Genomic DNA, 19,767 nt, shown 5'->3' on the forward strand with positions numbered 1-19,767 from the left:
ACCAAATTTAGAAAAATTAAAAACTGTCATGATTTATTTTTTAACACGTTTGTCAATCTCAAATTTTCTGCAATATCATTAATCCCTCGATTGAAATCACATATCTTACTATGGAGAACTACGAAAATTCAACTCACAATAAACTCTTTTTTAAGGTAATGTTTTCGAATCTTTTTACCACAAAACTACCACTTTAAATAATAATAATAATCATCTCGAGATTCTTATTAGCAAAACTAAGAATTAACAATGTCCCTGACTGACATCAAGCTAAGGTATTTCCTTCATTTTGATGAGCATATGGGTAATTGCAGTATTATTGAGACAGAATCAATCCTGAAGTTAACATGACAGGAACACACACAACCCTCGTAACAAGAAAAATGTGAAGTTGGAAGTCAGCTGGCTGATTGCTGTCTACCCTACATTCAATTTTCAACATTGTGGAGTTGCATTACCAAACATTCAAACACGGCCTTAGCCTTAGCCTTAGCAAGGCTCAACCCAAACCTAACATTCAAAACTGCCCATAACGGCAACAGAATTGAATGTAGACAAGCAGCAAGAAAAGATGATATGCATATAACCGACTGCCAAGTCCCACCAACTCACCAAAAGACTTCATTGTGTATATGAAAACCCATCTTCCATTCCAAACCACAAATCTCTCTGTCCTTGCACTTCTGGATAAATCATCCAATATGTAGATGTTCTGATCCACTTTCCAGATCGCTAGGCAATCTGCTAGGAGGTTAGCGTGCAAGATCCTCAGATTGGACAAATTCTTCCCGGTTCGAGGCCATGGAAGGTACCATTTCTTTTGCCTAATCTCAAGAGGTTTTTCTTTCAGTTACAAAGGAAGCTACCCCCTGGTAATGAAACTATTCGATTTCATGTATGGTGTGCATATAGAAATGGAATCGTGCGCTAGTGTTCTATCCTCTTGGAAGTGTTACTGATATTCTTGCTAGACGATAGGAGATGACATAGTCCCACAGGGGAACCAGCAGCAGAAGTAAACAAACAAGTACATAGAAAAGCCAATGAAAATAGAAGAACTGGTTGAAGCTAAATATGTTGTACAGGATTCTTGCTAATTATGTTGTAGAGGATTCTTTCTCCATTTTCATTCCATTTGACAGATAGGCAACCGAGTATCACGACAGAGTTTGCCAAAACAAACCACTGATTTTAAGATCCAAAGCCAACACGATGAAATCAGTGTATGCTAAGTCAGAACAACATTTTTGGCAATCATTGGAGGTTATCATTTTGACAAATCTACAACCTACTAGTGAGAACAAACAGAAATCCAAGAATCTCCCTTAAATTAGATACGCCCCATGCACAGGAGGCATCTTCCCCTTTGCTGTTTCCAAACATTTCTGAAAGGGAGTTAAAGCTCAAAAGAGCAACTCATCTGCTATTTTGAGTCTAGAGGTTTCTGCCACATGTATATCCTCAGATCTGTCAGCGAATTGGGTGATACTGTGTGATACCACGCTTAGGAGGCAACTTCCTCAGAATGAAAAGGACAAGAGAAGAAGGTAGTATCTCCACCAACTGAAACCAAGGGAAAACATAGTAAATAAATTGTGTGAAATAAATCGTGGAAACCAAAGAGTGGTGTTCTAGATCCATAACGAAAGAACCTATCCAAAAGTGAGATTCTAAACAAAAATAGCAATGCAAAAAAGACATCTTAATGACATATTCTAGCAACATTTCTTTCAAACTGAAGAAAGAGTCAGACTCTCAAATGGTATTCATCCAAAACACAAAGATGGATTAAAACAACAGTTAAAATAAGACAAGGGTACCTTGTGCTTAGATTTTAGATGAATACAAGAAAACACCATGCAGTATCAAGGGCTAATTCTCTCTCAATCTACCTCATTATTTCCTTTCCTTATCATTTCATTTTGACTTGTGAGTCCTTTCCAATTCAGTATTATATTAAAAAAAAGGTCCACGCACAAGAGCTATATTTTCTCCCCCAACCCCCTCCAAAAAAAAAACACACACACACACTTACTGTAGAACAAAGGAGATCCACTTCACAGGCCAAGATGACCTGCCTGACAGTAACACTATTTTAAATTGCAGTGTCATACAAAAGATTGTTATTTCAATGAAAGCCGCTTGAACATCTCTCACCCAGGCCAAGGCAAGCTAACCAGGCTAAGATACAGACCTATTCTTCTATAATTCAGCCATACTACAAGAAAACATTACTTCAAGCTGAAAAGAAGCTTTGCAAGAAGAAACATGTACACCCAGACCTTGTGGAGGAAAATCTAACAGAGTTACATTTAAAGTAGTTCTCTCTCTCTCTCTCCCCCCCTCTTTTTTTTTTTTTTTCCCCTTTGGCAAATAAACTTCAACATCTAGAACATGTAAAGGAGTTCTGCCCCCTCCCGCCCAAACTATAATAAAGCCCAGAAAAGGAAACTTACCAAGTAATATATGAAGTTTAGAACAGGATGATCCAAAACATCCAGGTCTGCAGCTTTATCAAATGCATTAAAGCACATCTGTAGCAATTACAGTGTAGTGATAAAACAGAACATTAGATAGATACAACAACCTAATGTCTTCTGGAAACACAGTCAAGATAAAAGCTGCGGCTACAATAAAAAATTTCCATCACATGTAATTGGCCAGTACAGCAGTAACGAGATCCTAATATAATGCTAATTATTTAGCCTAAAAACTTGCATGCTCTCAGCAACACAACAGAGCTTGATGCCCTATAATGAACAAACACGCCGAGAAAGGTGCCCTAGCTGAATTGCCACATACCAGGTGCATATATTGTTAGATATGTCAGACTCACCACATGGTACATTTGGTGGTCATAATTCATTCAATGATTCCCCTTTCATATCTCCCTCCCTCTCATCTGCATCTTAATGGTATATGATTGATGAGATAGTGTTTATTTGTATACGTTGAATTATGTTTAAATTTATAATTGAAAGGGAAGCTTTTTTTTTTTTTCAACAATTTTGGTGGTTTGTGAACATTAATTTCATAAACAGAACTAATAAGATACAGAAGATTATATGTTTTACCAAATCCCTACTGCTTGGCATCCTTATCTTTACCAAACCACTATATCCTTGGCCAATGGTGTAAATGTGCTTGTTAGTTGATAAGCATGCATTCCTAGTTAATGAGCTTGGACTTTTCGTGCAAGAATCTAAAATCTATCAGTGTAATACATTGGTCAATGTGAAGGCATTGCAGCACAAGTCAACTCACCATAATGCACCTGACGAGGAAACATGAAAAACATATAGTTGTCACATAGCCAACCTGGACAACCAGAAAAACGGCAACTAATTAGAATTAAAAAATAAAAGGGATATGATCCAACAAAATTACAATCCTGATACATATACCTCCTGCAGCTTGTTACGTCGCCCTTTAGATTCTACAGGGAATCTCTGCAACATTAAGAAAAGCCTGCATAGAGATGACAACTGAAACACATAAGAAGCCTGGAGATTATTGAGTCCAGAAATAGAGCAAATACACAAATAGTAAAATAAAACGCCACAACCATAAAACCCTACAATCAAAAGCTGAAAATCAAGGTAAACCAAATAACTAGCTAAACCTGACTGCCAACGCAATATTTTGGTCAATTTTTATTTATGTGGTCTGGTTCCAAGTTGCAGGTGAAATTGGCTCCATTCCAGATTGTAGGTTCCCCCTCCCCCTAGTGTGGCAACCAGAGAATTTATCCCCTTTATTCATTATTATGGTTGCTAAAATCCATCCATTTCGTTTTGTTTTTTCTTTAGGTGTATTATCAATATCATTGGACATATATTAATAAGAGCAGCACCCTACTGTGGATACTTAAAAATGATTGTCATTCACAGGAGGCATTGTGGATCATGCTCAGCATTTCCAGATCTCCTATCTTAGAAAACAACTCTTATCCAACCCTTTCCAGTCCACCAACTGTAGGTTTTTCTTCAAATGATACGGAGAATACAACATGGTACTCTCAAGTTCAATCCTTCATAACCTTTTTTTGTTTTGGGATTTTGATCCATGAGATTTATATAATATTGGATACTCATGGATGGAATTGAACCTTGGCAAGAAACTAAGTGCAAAAGAAATTAAAGGTTTGACAGTTCAGTCGGTGTGTATGAATCAGCTGATGTTCAGAGACAGATGGAAGAAAGGATACAGGAAGAGAAAGTAATCTGATGTTCACTACTGATGACTTTACTCAATGGCCAAACACAAAGAAAATGCCATTACGAAGAGGTAATCTTCAGTTAGCAATTTTGGTATATAAAAACGAGTAACACACCCATTAACACATTGACACCATTTTACCAGTCAGATATAAGAGATTGCAATGACTACTTTGTGAAATTTACCTTCCCCCATAAAGAAGAAAACCTAGCGCTGCAAACAAAGATACGCCTGAAAGAATAGATGTATTAGGGACAAGATATGCAACTTATAGAAACTAACAGCTAAGCAAAATAAAAAGAAAAATGTACTAGCATCTACATCTGAGACACCTGCAAAGAACATCTTGGCCAAAATGATCAAGGGTCGGATTGGCTTCCACCACATAACCACCCACAAAATAATCTACAAAAACGTGGGCAGAATAGAGTTAGCACCCAAATGGAAATGCATGATCTTATGCACAAGAAATTTTTTATCTGACTGACAGCTGTAATACCATAGGATTCAGAAGTCAACTTTTACTACTAACAAAAGGTGAGATGAGGATGACTCGGTGAGTGCGCAACCATACAAAAAATGACAAATAAGAAATGGGTTACATGTATTAACATTAAAGTGGTGCTTATTAAAGATAAGATGGGATTCAGATGGTTTAGACATGTGATAAAAAAAAAAAAGAAACAGTGGATGTACTTGTGAGACAAGTAGATTAAATAGCGGAAGTTTGTAATAGAAGAGGGAGAGGAAGGCCCCAAAAAACACTTAGCGGGAAATTCTTAAACATGAAAAAAGATAAAATGACCCCACAGAAGATAATGCCATGGACAGGGATGGCCAAAAGTCTAGAATTCATGCAGCTAACTCCACCTAGTGGAATAGCTTGTGATATTATTTTATTATTGTTGTATTGATTTTCTCTCTCAATATAATTAGTGAATATCCTACATCCTAACTACCAGAAACATATCACGAAGTAAATGAGCATTTCTAAAATTCATAACTTAGAGCCATCAATTTGTGTCATCCTCCATAATAGCTTAACAGGATGGGAATCTATAGTGCAACTTTGACAAGAGAACAACCCCATGGCAGGAGTGCATTGGGGAAAAAAAAACCGTTCATCGTGATTTACTCTTTCTTATGAGTTGAAAATATTGGGAAACAGTTCTCCACACACAAAGGCTGAGGACAACTGATTTATCAGATGCTTGCTTATAGTGAAATACACATCTATGTTCAATTCCATGTGCATATATTTTCGGACCATCATTTTTTACCCAAGTAGTACATATCATTATTGTCATCGTCACAAGCTTTAATCCTAGCAAGTTGGGTCACCGACATGAATTCCAACTCCCCAATCATATCAATCCATGGCCATATTTTTCATAAGACCATCATATCCCATGTCAAGTCTAAGGGTTTTCCACCAAGATTTTTTTGGGGCCTTGTACCTCCCTTGCTACAAAGTTCTTCCATTCCATTCATTAGCCTCACAAATGTGCCTATTGTCGTTTTCTCACATATCCAAGCCATCTTAATCGCATCCTATACATCTTATCTTCAGTTGGCACTACTCTAAGTGGTACATATTAAAATAAAATATAAATATTGAGCTAAAGTGGAACCCATGTTAACCATCAACTTGACTACAATGTGATGCATCAACCTTAATTAAAAACATCTTTCCTTCTCCACTAAACATAACCAATGGTAAGGCTCCAATTTGGGAGTAGCTTTTTTTTGCTGCTTTTTCACTTTAAAAAGAATAAAAATGTTAGAAACTAGCTTTTTGAATTTAAAACCCCCCCGGGGGGGAGTAAAATTTTTCTTTACTACAAAAATTGTACTAAAAAAGCTCAAATAGTTCAAAAAGAAAAAAGTATATCTGGGGGAGACAAGACATTCTTACAATTTTATGCAACTTATTTTCTTTAGATATCATAGCATTGTCTAATTCTAAGAGTATTGTTGTCAAATCTCAGGATAGGCAACAAAAAGCTAGTGCCAGCTTCCTCAAAGCCAACTTTTTCTAATGTTTCTTTGACCCCCACAGGGGAGGGGGGGCGCCAGATCCAAATCACTACTAATTAGTCTTGGGCTATTAGTCATATTAAGGTAAAACTTTATGGCATAATAAGAAGAGCAAGTACACCATGAAGACAATCTTGTCCGTTTCAAATTTCTAATGTCTAACAAGAGGGTGTTAAATTTTTAATAGCATCAATATCAACAAAAGATTTGTATCACAACAAAGAATAAGAACATTCTCTTTATTTTGGAATCATTTAACTTGTTCGACTCCATAAATATGAGTTCCTAATGACACTCAATTTGCACTTTGGCAACTGTAAAAATTGCTTTTACCTTCCCCTTTTTTTTTTTTTTTTCTTTTTTTGCAGTAGCGAGTAGACAAAATGTTCCAATGCTGACTTTTCAATATCACATAACACAAGTATTTAAAAATCATTCCATCCTCAGCCAAAATAATTTGGTTTGTCGCCATTTTAGACATTCCTCATCATGAAATATTTACTTTGAAATGCATCAGTGCCATATTTGCAATACTGTGTTACTGCCTGCTAGAATGTATAACAGTATGAACAAGACTTAGAGATCTTACAGGCTGCATGGCCCAGACATTCTCCATTATCATCATCATTGACTGTATCTTATCCTAACCAAGTTATGGTTGGTAGCAAGACATTTATAATGTTAAGTTGTTAACTAACTCCTAAAAGTAGCATTGACAATAGAACTTCACGCAAAAGAATAATGAAATTTTACACCAGATGCCCTTCCTAATGCAACACTCCAAAGAAGGAATGATGAGATAACGCTCCAACACCATTTCCATACGAAAAAGTTTCATGATGTAGTGGTGAATGAACATAATTGATATGATCATATCCCCTCACATAGTTGATATTGTGAAACCAACCCATACAACATGGAAACACAACCATTATTGCAAAAATTTGGCGATTTTTACGTACACATGCCAATGTAAAATTTGCATGGTTTTATCCTCAACCCACTCTACATCTTCATTTTTCCCTTGCATTTATTTATCCAGTTCAAAAGTACCTAGAATTTTCACTGTCACAGCCCGAGGGTATCATTGTAATTGAGGGGCGGGATACACAATTGTAATTAGAGGATGAGATGTAGGGAATTAGAGCCAAGTGCACGGCCACTTAGGATGAGTTGTTACATGAATTCTCCAGAAGCTATTACTAACTAATTCTCCTATAAATAAGAGATGCACACGAGGATGAGGATCATGTGAGGATTATTCCATAGATCTTTTCCCTCCAATTCTCTCTCTCTCTCTCTCTCACTCGTGTTCTTCCTTTCCCGCCTAGTCTCTGTTCTTCCTCAGTTACGGAAGAACCTTCTTGTCAGATTTTGGATCTGATATTTGGTATCAGAATCGGCAACCTGGTTAGGGTAGTAGCTATGGCTAAAGGCACACGGACAAAGCAAATGGAATCCAGATTGGATGCCATTGAATTGGGGATGCAACATAATCAAGAGCAGGTTGAAGATCGCCCGGAGCCATTGGAGTTGGGAATCCACACAAGAGGAGATCAGTCAGAGCCGATCTGAGAATGCGGCTAATTTGGATCGAGCAGTTAGTGGGCTCCAGGAGGAATTTGTTGGATTAAGCCAGCAAATAAGTTAGCAAGTGAGTGTCGCCTTGAGCATGTTTGCTCAGCAGCCCAATGCCAACCTCTTAACAGATATTCCCCCCCGGGCTTCCTCGGAGCCAATTTTGACGATCCCAAGGAATAGACCAAAACCCCATGATCCAATGGAGGTAGAGAACAGAGTAAAGGCAGAGGAGGAAAGCTTCCACAAGGGAGTGGGAGGAACTCACCCCACACTTATGGGGCCTAGAATGGAAATTCTCGCATTTGAGAAGGATAGGCCTAGGTGGTGGGTGAGAAGGTGTGAGCGGGTGTTTTAGTAGTATAGAGTGGCTGAAAGGGAGAAGGTGAACATGGCGGCCACGTATCTTGATGATGTGGCCGATGCTTGGTTCCAAAATTGGTGTAGAGGCAAGGTAGAATGGAGTTGGCTAGAGTTTGTGAATGGCCTTTGCAACCAGTTTGGTGAGAAGACTAGGACCAATGTTATTGAGGAATTCAACAAGCTAAGGCAAAAAGGGATAGTAGAAGAGTACCAAGTGAGATTTGAGGAACTCAGATCCTTGTTATCATTGTCTCACCCCTCCTTGGATGAAGCTTACTCCGTGTCTAGCTTCATCAGCAAATTGCATGATCAAATCCGGGCCACGGTGAACATGCTTTACTCGACATCGGTGGGACAGGCGGCAGAGCAAGCTCATCTCCATGAGATGGCTCTAGAGGCTTTGCAAAGAGGCATAAGTTGTTTCCCAAGGGGGGGAGTTCAGAAGAGAATCCCTACAATGGAATGAGTAAAGGGAGTAATCAGCCTTGGCAGAGGAGTGGACCAGTAGGGAGAAACCAAACAATCCCACTCCCAGCCAAGGCCTTAACGTTGGATCAGAATAGACAACTAGGGCTCTATTTTCGTTGTGGGGAGAAAGATGGCCCAGGACATCAGTGTAAAAGGATGCTCTTGACAATGGAAGGCCAAGGAGAAGAGGAAGAAGTGGAAATAGAAGAAGGGGAGGAGCAAGTAGAACAGATTGAAGGGGAAGGAGGGGAGATATCTATGCACGCCTTATAGGGCGGGTTGTGCCTTGGGCAAAGTACTGAAGGTGAAGGGAATCCTAAGAAAGAGAAGGCCGGTGGTACTCATTGACAGTGGCAGTACCCAAAGTTTCTTAGATGAAGAAACAGCCAATGCCCTGCAATGTGAGTTACAGGAGATTCCCCCATTGTATGTTTTGATTGCAAATAGAAGTCGTATGGTGAGTCAACTCAAATGCAAGGAGTTTGAATGGGTGATGAATGGACAAGAATTCTCAGTTGATTTGAGAATTCTCAGGTTGGGGGGTTGCCACATCGTATTAGGAGTGGACTGGACGAGGACAGTTAGTCCGCTGGTATTTAACTTCAACACTAGAAGTCACACTTGAGATGAGGGGGAAGAAAGTAACACTAAAGGGTTGTCAAGAGAAGGAGGAGTGTAAGGCCATGTTAGGGAAGAAGCTCCTAGATCATGGAGGGACCTTTGTTGGGCAGCTACATTCTCTCTATGCCATGGAGACAAAAGTGGTTCCAAGGGGGGACCTTCCCAAGGACAGTCAGGGGAGAGGATGGCACCCTATGCCTTGGGCCAGAGTACCAACCATCACTCAAGGACACTCTCATGAACCAATTCAACTATTGTTGATGGAATTTGAGAAAATCTTCGCTAATCCTTCATCCCTACCCCCACACTGGTTCCTTGATCATTCAATTCACCTCAAACCAAATAGTGAACCAGTTAACCTAAGAGCCTATCAATACTCCCCTGTTCAAAAAGTTGAGATTAGATTGAAAACTAGTAAGAGAGATGTTGGAAAAATCCCTAATCCAACTGAGCCAAAGCTCATTTGCTTCCCTAGTTCTTTTAGTGAAAAATGATGGCTCATGGAGGTTTTGTGTGGACTACAGGCAACTAAACTCCATAACCATAAAAAACAAATTTCCAATACCTATTATTGAGGACCTCCTAGGTGAACTAACCGGGGCTTCCATCTTTTCTAAACTAGACCTCACGTCAGGGTATCACCAAATTCGAATGAACCCTAATGACCGCCCTAAAACGGCCTTCCGCACCCACCTAAGACATTATGAGTTATTCGTCATGCCATTTGGCCTCACAAATGCCCTTGCAACCTTTCAAGCACTCATGAACCACATATTTGCTCTGCTCCTTAAAAAATTCGTGTTGGTATTCTTTGATGACATTTTAGTCTACAGCCTTAACGTAGACCACCACTTGATCCACCTAAGGAAGGCATTTGAAATCCTCAAAGACCATCAACTTTATGTGAAGAGGTCGAAGTGTACTTTTGCAAAAACTAGAGTGGAGTACCTCAGTCATATTATATCTGGCCAAGGGGTAAGCATTGACCCTCAGAAAGTTGCAACTATAGAGCAATGGCCCAAACCTAAAACCCTTAAGGAGTTGAGAGGGTTCCTAGGACTCACGGGCTACTACCGCAGGTTTATCAAGGGGTATGGAGTGATCAATAAACCCCTCACCAATTTGCTAAAGAAGAACAACTTCCACTGGGATGATGAGGCTAAGGACGCCTTTGAGACTCTCAAGAAGGCTATGACTCAAGCCCCTATGCCCCTATCTTAGCCTTGCCTGATTTCTCTAAGGAGTTTATTCTAGAGACTGATGATTGTGACACCAGAATAGCAATTGTACTAATTCAAGAGGGCAAGCCTATAGCTTATATGAGTTAAGCCCTTGCTCCAAGGCATCTAAGCTTAAGTATCTACAACAAGGAGCTGTTGGTCGTGTTAATGGCCATTGAGAAGTGGAGATGTTATTTGGAAGGAAGGCAATTCACCATCCGGACAGATCATGAGAGCCTGAAGTTTCTCTCCCAACAAAGAGCACATAATCAGTTACAGAGGAAGGGTATTACCAAGCTAATAGGGTTTGATTACATCATTCAATACAGGAAGTGGTAGGAGAATTTAGTGGCAGATCCATTATCACGAAGGGAGAACAAAGTCAGTTGCCATGCCATACCTAAGATCAATATTTGCAGGCAAGGCAGGAGACATTACAAGTGATAAGGAGGGAACTTACTATAGCACAACAGAGGATGAAGCAAATGGCTGATAGACACCACATAGATAGAGCCTTTGAGGTTGAGGAGGAGGTCTATTTGAAGGTAAAAAGGTTTCAGCAACACCTTTTTACTAAGGGTCCTACATTTAAGATCAGCCCTAAGTACTACGGCCCTATTAGAATCATTGATAAGATAGGACCCAAGCCTATTGGTTACAACTTCCAGAGGGAGTGGGGTTGCATCTAGTGTTCCATGTATCCCTTCTAGTGTTCCATGTATCCCTCTTGAAGAAGGCAGTGGGAACAATTGAAGGAGTACACAGGGAGGTCCCAGAGCTAATTAAAGATAGGATTGTGGAAGTGGAACCCCAAGCTGTACTAGATAAAAGGGTGATCTACCAAGATTCCCTCCCGCTCACACAGGTCTTGGTGTAGTGGACCCACCTACATCCCGACAACACCACCTAGGAGTACCTTCTCGATCTTCTCCAACAATATCCAAGGGTGTCCAGGCTTCTTTGAATTCTTGGGGACAAGAAATAATTCAAGAGGAGGGGGATTGTCACAGCCCGAGGGTATCATTGTAATTGGGGGGGATACACAATCGTAATTAGAGGATGAGATGTAAGGAATTAGAGCCAAGTGCACATGGCCACTTGGGATGAGTTGTTACATGAATTCTCTAGAAGTTGTAACTAACTAACTCTCCTATAAATAAGAGATGCACACGAGAATGGGGATCATGTGAGGATAATTCCAGGTATCCTTTCCCTCCAATTCTCTCATTCTCTCTTTCTCTCTCTCTCTCTTCTTCTCTCATTCTCGTGTTCTTCCTTTCCCTCCTAGTCTCTGTTCTTCCTCAATTACGGAAGAATCTTCTTGTCAGATTTCAGATCTGACATTTACATGCAACAAGAAAAAGATTCATCCTTTGGCATTGTAACACCCCATTCCTCCCGAGGAGCGTTAGATAAATAACTCACTGATTTCGAGGATATTTTTTTTTTTTCCACAAATACATAATATAACCTTTTCCCGACAATCCCATATCACCTTCTCAAACTTAGAATCATTAAGCTAAGACAGGTAATATCATTATAAATGAGGAAGCTAGATCAAAACCTGATATGGTACATAACTGAAATCATTTCATCCATAACATCAAAATCGTACCATCGTTTAACATCACATCATAAAAATAAAATACATAATAATCCAAAAGACATGCTACGATCCACCTATAAGTTGTCGTCAATCATCGGCAATTCCTTTCCCTTTGGCACTGCTGCTTTCACCTGGAACGTTAGAATATTCCAGGGACAAAGTCCAAAATAAAATGTTAAATCATCTAAGTGAGAGTTCAAAATACTTTCATGAATGTATGCAAGACATGAAATAACTGAAATCTCACGACAAATCCCAGCCCAAGAGAATCCCACACAGCACTTAACCCTAACTGGGGAAAATGCAATCTCTCTAAAGGCAATACAACTTCATCAACACATATTGGCATAACACAGTCCTAACTTAAGAGGGCCAACATCAATGCATGAACCCCATCATCATTACGTTCCCACTTAAAAACATTCTGGATCACGTCAACACAAATCCTGGTCACATGATGATCAACACCATCTTGGGAATCCACGTCCACCTCAGAAACAACACCACCGCTCAATGGTCCCGAGGTGGTGTCCATTCGCAGCCCCGCCACTTGAGCCGAACCGGGGTGGTGTACACTCTCAACCCCGCCACTTGTCGACTTGCAAGAGTAGCGTTCACTCTCAGCCCCTGTCACAAATGGGCATTTGCCCTTGGCACGCTTCCCTAGTGCTATCACTCAAGTGCCACATCATAAGTTGATATCCCATCCCATATGTACAACCCGTTACCCCAGTGTAACTTCCCTGAACATCCAACCCGGCACGGAACCCCAGATAGTCATCCAACACACAGCACGAGATACCCATGTACGTTATTCCGACAAACACCCTTGGGGAATTACAGCTACACTATCGGGGCAACATCCTAGGTTGACATCCCATATGAACAACACAAAAATATGCCAATGCCAAAAACCATGATCCGATGCATCATATAAAACAACATTTCGTGTACATAATTTATCGCACAAAATTCAATGCACATGCATAAAACATTTTGGGACGAACCCATATAAAACCAACCATCACAGGTTAAAACCGTTCACATGTAACAAAACCTTTGCATGCAATGAAATCAAGTTTAAGAGAAGAATAAACCAAATTTTTAGATAAAAACTCTCACCTTTGACAAAATTCAGAGTACCTCAAAAAATGCGCACCAACTCAATTTGCGTGCCAGACCTCGATTTTCATGTCAACCTCAAAATTCGCACAAGTCACTTCACCTTAAGCCTCAAAGCACCCTAATCATCATATTTATTTAAATAAGTATCAAAACCTATTTTTCCTTAATTTTTTTGTCTTTTTCTCTATTTTTCTCCAATATTCCCCTCTAATATTCCAAATAAATACTTCCTTAACTAATTCATCAAATCTTTCTCCACAACAATTCATAATATGCTAAGAACTTCAAAAGAAAATTCCAGAACTTACCCCGATGCTTCGTTTGCACGTAAAACGAGGCTGGTCGTTGAAAAAACCGAGAAACTGAAAAGACCAACTCCAAAACTTTTTGCACAAACACCTAGATCTTATTTTTCAAGAATTTTCCCAGCCCTTCACGCGCCGCGCATGATCTATGAGTGGGAGAAGGCGTGTAAGCCTCACGCTCCAGTCTTCTTCCCTGGCTCTGGCACACCGACGATGCTAGATTTTTGCATCTCGACAATCTACAGGCCTAGTCGATCAAGATGGTACCTGGAATGGCTCGAAAGGATGGCCGAAAGGGGTCCAACCGGCAGCTCGAAGTCTCGGCCAGACCGTCCACCTAGGGCTCCGGCGAAGCTTCGGATCTCACTCATTTCTACTCCTTTGCTTACCAAAATTTTCATAAATGCTCTACTACTCTCAAGGATCAAAAGCCCTCTATCCTTGCTACTCAATTCTCCCTCAAATGCCTTCAATTTGAGCTTTAATTCTCTAAAAATTCTCAGCCACTTCGATGCCTATTTATAGCCAAAACCGAGCTTTGAAACGCCCTTGGCCGCTTAATCCAACAACTTAGATGTCTCTACCTCCCCTAGATTGACCTGGAAGCACCCTTATTTGACCACAAAAGCGATTTACAGAGCTTCGACAAATTGGCCAGATTTTCGATCGATTTTCTCGAAATTTCGACCACTCCTGTGGCTATTGTCGGCCCAGGATCGACACTAAAGCATCCCAGACCAACCCCCTCGTGTTCCCCGTGGCCGAAATCGGCGATCGACGACAGGCAGTGGCCTAGTCGGTTTCCCATTGCCAACCTTTTTTGTTTTTTTGCACTTTTGCCCCACCTGTTTTATCTCTTATGCTCTGGCCCTTTTTCACAAAGCCCCTAAACTTGCCCTAATTTCCATTGAGACCCTCAAGTCCTAAAAATTCCATTTCATCCCTGAAGATTCCGAAAAAACATCCTTTCGACCTCCCTCCGGCAAATTCAAGAAATTGCATTTAGGCCTGAATTTTCGTTTTGGCCGCAAACCTTTTTGTTTCTTCCTGAAACCACTGAAGAGTTCCTCTACATACTAAATATGAAGCTACTCGGGGTTCCGTTGACTTCCCGGAAGCCCCCTACAATTATTCGATTTTTCAGCCTAAATCACAGTTATATTTTAGCTGTACCGAAAACCGTTTCCAATCCAATTTCTTTTGATATCATAAATTATACCTCGAAATACTTGACAATTCCATATCATTTTCTTTAGGCATCTCGGCTCCAAGGCACTCCCTACAGTCGATTCGGTAAATCTCTCGAGCTATTCTGATACCTATTTTCCCCGAATCCCATTTTTCTAATAAAATACTTATTTCCCAATTAACCCAAAGTTCTTGGGTATTACAGGTAGGGTTGGCAATGATTCGATTTGGTTTCGATTTTTGTCGAAACTATGACCAAATCAAACTTAAACTACTAAAACCAAAACCAAACCATTACCCATTGGTTTTAAAAATTAAAAACCATAACCAAACCGTTCGGTTTCGGTTTTAACCATGATTTTTTTAGTTTGATCCATACCAACAAACAAAGACAAACTCTTACAAATAGCATTGATAAAAAAATTTGATAACTCCAGAACAAACAAAGACAAACTCTAATAAAATTACCTTCTTCTTGCATAAAGTTACAAATTAACTTCAAACTTCTTGGATATAATTATTTAATTGATAAAAATAAAATAATTTAATATTAGGTTTTATTTTTATTTGTTAATTACTTTATAAATGTTAAATATTTTATATATTTGTAATACATTAGTTAAAATACTTGTAAAAAAATGCATTAGTCAATATATATATTATGTGTATATATAATATATTAAATAAATAAATATATTATATATATGTATATTTGGTTCGGTCTGGTTCGGTTTCAGTTCGGGTTTTGGTTTGGATTGAATGAAAACCATAACCAAACCATACCCATTGAAACAATATTCAATTTTTCCCCGAATCAAACCATTACTCAGTCAAACGGTTTTTAACCGCATTGACCAGTTCGATTTCGGTTCGATTCCCCACGGTTTCAATTGCAATTGTCATCCTTAATTACAGGCATGCTTCCTATGCTTTTTCTAAATCACAACTTGTCATCCCTACCTTAGCCCAATTTATGATGCATAATATTCACACTCCTTCACAAACAGTATATTATGTTATTTTTTCTAATATCTTAACATATTAAATTCCCCCCCCCCCCCCCCCCCCCTCTCCCACATTTTTAAGTAAGGAAGAAACTCCTTCTTGGACGAAGTTGTCAGTGTCAATGAAGAGAAATGCAATTTATAGGTTATACTAGTTTCCCACTTTGCACAACAAAACCCTGCCATTCAATCACACTTTTCTCTTAACATCATTTCAAAGTAGATATGAATTAGAAAGGCATCCTCAATGCATGAGACTCCTTGCTTTGCAAACATCATTTTTGAATGTAGCTTTTCCCTTGCTTTGCAAAGAAATTGTTTCCACAACTCATCCAAAAGAAAATTAATTTAAGAACAAAAGACATATCATTAAATTAACTCATTCTCTTCTCAATCCATAGCTATTGGCACGTTTTCCTGATACATGGAGTGAAAATGGACAAGATTTTTCACCTGAACAGTATAAACCACAGCATTAATTGTATAGAAACTTGGCCTGAGCCCATCAGTAGATACAGCACGTGCCTGTTAATATTCATGTCAGCAACAAAATCAGACCAAAAGCTCACATGTCAGTCACTAGATGCATGCACAGGAATAAACAAGTATGACCTGGTAGTATATTTCTGCCCAGAACAAAACCAGGAGTGCATATGTTGTGAAGAACGCAAGGCTTGGCACATCAAGCAAGATATGTTGGAGTGTCTAACAAAAAGCAAAAGACAAACTAAAAGTTAAAAATTAATATTAAAATGGCATTAAACATAAGGTAAAAAACTAATATGAGAAGATATCACTCCAAACCTCTGGTTGCAACTTTTGAATATCTCGGCGGAAAACAAAAACCAACGATCGAACTGTCAAAGAGTGAGGGAATCCAACTCAAGATAAAGTAGTAACTAGTAAACCCAAGGGGGATTAAAAGAGAAAAATGGCATACAAAAGAAACAACTTTCAAAAATGAGTCAGGAGATATGAAAAGATACAAACCCCCATTCACCAAGAAATTTAGAAAATGGAAGACCTTCTGAGTGGTCCAACCGTACTCTGGTACTCTCAATTGTATCCGAACCAATTGCACCTAACAACATCAATTTGCAGAAACTTAGAAACTGTATATTCCTCCCCCATTCCCCCCCCCCCCCCCCCCACCCCTAAAAAAATAAAAAAAGCAAATAAGTAATAAGATTGGAGTGTGGCCGAACAAGAAAACACAAAACTAAAAATGAGATTATACAAAATAATATTGGAGTGGCATCCATTAAAGATAAGATGCAAGAGAGGAGATTAAGATGATTTGGACATACCAGAAAAACCAGTAAGCACAGTTGTGAGATGACTAGGCGACATGGAAAAGGTTTGTAACAGGAGAGGTAGAGGAAGACTCAATAAAACTTTGTGAAAAACCCTTAAACATGACATAATAAGACATAATGATCTTACAAAGGATATGGCCAGAGAATAGAGATAGGCGGAGAGCTAGAATTCATACAGTCAAACCCACCTGGCCGGATAAAAGTTTGTCATTGTGGTGTTGTTATTGTTAGTTACTCCCTATAACAATGGGAATTCAGCCTATTAAACCTTTTGGTCTTTCCTAAAACTAGAATGAAGAGAAAATACCAAAGTTACAGAACAGAGAAGAGCAGATGAATAGAGCAAAAATAAGGACTCGTGTACGTGGGTCCTTCATATTTTGATCAACCATCGTTTTTAGAATTTCCATTAAGATATTGTGTTGCCACAAAATTAAGGGAAAATCAACAAAAATTACCACCATAAAAGTTGAAATTAATGATCCAATGGGGCTTTTCACTTATGAGTTATCTATATTTATGATTATCAAGGAGTAGGAAGCTTCAAATTTTATGCCTTCCTATTTATCTTCCGTGGTTGTTCATAAACCAGTCAATTTGAAACCCTAGAAAACCATATTTGACATAAACGCAAAATTTGGTTTAATCTGCAATGCCAATGACACAGAAAATAAATCATTACCAAAATGAAAAGATAACAATAAGAATGCTAAGTTTACTGTAGATAATTTGAGAATATTCAGCCAACTAATTATTCTGTTTCTTATTTTCTAACTTTCCTTTGTTGTCAAGTCAACCTATTTCTTAGTTTGAGTAGAGAGAATAAATCTCTTTCTCTCTCTCACCGCTAGCTGTAGGTTTCCTAAAGTAGCGCAGATATAATTTCCTAATTGCAGTGTACATATTAGGAAATCAGAAAGGAGTATGTTGTATATATATTCCGTTCACTGTGATGAATAAGATATGTTCTTCTCCCTAATATTTTCTGCATTTAGGATAAAACTTAAAAAACATTTTTTATAAGGAAAATTGATGGTCCTCCATTACATCCATCAAAACACTAAGCAGTGAGCAATTCATGGCAAAATATTATAGAAACAACGGTGGAACTGTCTCCAGGATACTCAATTTGAAGACTTAAACAACCCTGATTGACATGATACAAATACAGACAAAATCAAAGACAGCTACATAAGAAAAGTATAAACCAACACAATATAATAACCACGCAATTCCGAATTTTATGGGAAAACAAGCCCTGAATCCACAATTTACCAGATACAAGAAAAACTGGAAAGGAAGCGATTGATAACGAATAATAGGAAACAAAAATAACAAGGCTCAAACTTTTTGCGTTTGAATTTATTTTCCTTCGTATTCCCATCACGAAGCACAGAGAAAAAAAAATATCCAACCCGTTTAATTCGAAACCCTAGTAAACCATAATTTATAGCCACCCCTAAATCTACAAAAACAGTCATAACCAAATCAAACAAAAAGCTAGAACTTTCTCGATCGAACCAGGATATACAGCGGAAATTGGCTGGCATATTCAATTCATAAGAAAAGCATCGGCAAACAAAGAGCGGAACGTTCTCGACAATAATGGAAGGAATTGGGCAATGGTGCAAGTACCAGAGCAACGGCGGCAACTAAACCGTAGAGGGCGGCGAGGACGTGAAAGATTCGGTCCTGCCAAACCGTGGACTGGTTGACTTGATCCCACCAATTTGTGGCGTTGCTGAGGGAGTGCGCCGCCACCGCCGACGGGGCCAGCACCGTCCGCGCCATGACCGGAGATCGGAGAAAATCGCCGACGAACTTTTGCTTCTGCTGGGAAGGAAAATAAAACCGAATCTCGTCGGGCTCAGATTTTGGCTGAGTTTGTTCAATTCCTTTCAGGGCTTTTCCGAAATTGGAATGGAAGTCCAAAACGGCCGGCAACCGAAGCGAGAAGAGAGAGAATCAAGAAGGGAAGAGAATCGAATAGAAACCGGTGGATTGGCCTCGAGTTTTACGAGCGGTGCAGCAATGCCTGGCTGGATTGGGATTGTTCAAGCCCACGCGCCCTTCGGATTCTGCTTTCCCTTGCGCCCCTGTTTTCCCGATAAAATCCCTTTTTTCTCTTTGATGGATGGAAAGTGTTAATAACGTAAATTTAAATTTGATTTTTTAAAATGCATTTTACATATTTTTAAAAAAATTAAAATAGCTAAATATGTCCCCTTTTTTATACTTAAAGTCCTTAATTCTAAGTCATAATTAACACAAAATTAATCTTATTATCATTGTACAAAAATAATTTTTATTTAAAATTTATCTTACAAAAATTAAAATTAAACTACCAAATCTTTATTTAAATTTACACAAATACCCTTTAATTTAGAATATTCTAATATCCCAAAATTTATAGAAAAACACATTTAAGTCGAACAAAAATGACATATATTTATCAAGTTCTTGAAATATTTTAATGATGTTATTTTTTTATTTCTCTCTCATTTTTTATCATAAATTTATACAATGGTATTAAATTTAATTATTATATTTACATAAAAGAAAAGTAAAGAGTATTCGTAAGGAATGTAGATAGTTCCATCTCATAAAATATAAGGTTAAGGTCAGGTCGATTAGATTAGAAGAATCTAAAGACTGAATCTCTTTATTTATATTACTCATTTGTCTTTCTCTCATATAATATTTAATATCGCAAGTCAT

At 38.6% G+C, this 19,767-nt stretch overlaps 1 protein-coding gene and 1 long non-coding RNA gene across 2 annotated transcripts; one reads left to right on the forward strand and one right to left on the reverse strand.

The window, feature by feature from the left end:
* The first annotated feature begins 555 nt into the window (after positions 1-555).
* Positions 556-16,878, forward strand: LOC127810022 (uncharacterized). The gene is made up of 3 exons (XR_008025321.1): positions 556-808; positions 3,891-4,287; positions 6,207-16,878. It is a non-coding gene; the product is annotated as an uncharacterized LOC127810022 (long non-coding RNA).
* Positions 1,063-19,150, reverse strand: LOC127810021 (tobamovirus multiplication protein 3). The gene is made up of 11 exons (XM_052349240.1): positions 18,685-19,150; positions 16,724-16,814; positions 16,538-16,590; positions 16,346-16,438; positions 16,187-16,258; positions 4,551-4,623; positions 4,404-4,449; positions 3,405-3,468; positions 3,265-3,318; positions 2,457-2,534; positions 1,063-1,563 (listed from the first exon to the last, which is right to left on the reverse strand). Exons 1-11 carry the CDS (start codon positions 18,838-18,840, stop codon positions 1,471-1,473), a joined length of 873 nt encoding a protein of 290 aa, XP_052205200.1. The 5' UTR covers positions 18,841-19,150; the 3' UTR covers positions 1,063-1,470.
* Between the last annotated feature and the right edge of the window lie 617 nt (positions 19,151-19,767).

The sequence above is a fragment of the Diospyros lotus genome, chromosome 9, assembly GCF_014633365.1.
Source record: "Diospyros lotus cultivar Yz01 chromosome 9, ASM1463336v1, whole genome shotgun sequence".
Classification (NCBI taxonomy): Eukaryota; Viridiplantae; Streptophyta; class Magnoliopsida; order Ericales; family Ebenaceae; genus Diospyros; species Diospyros lotus.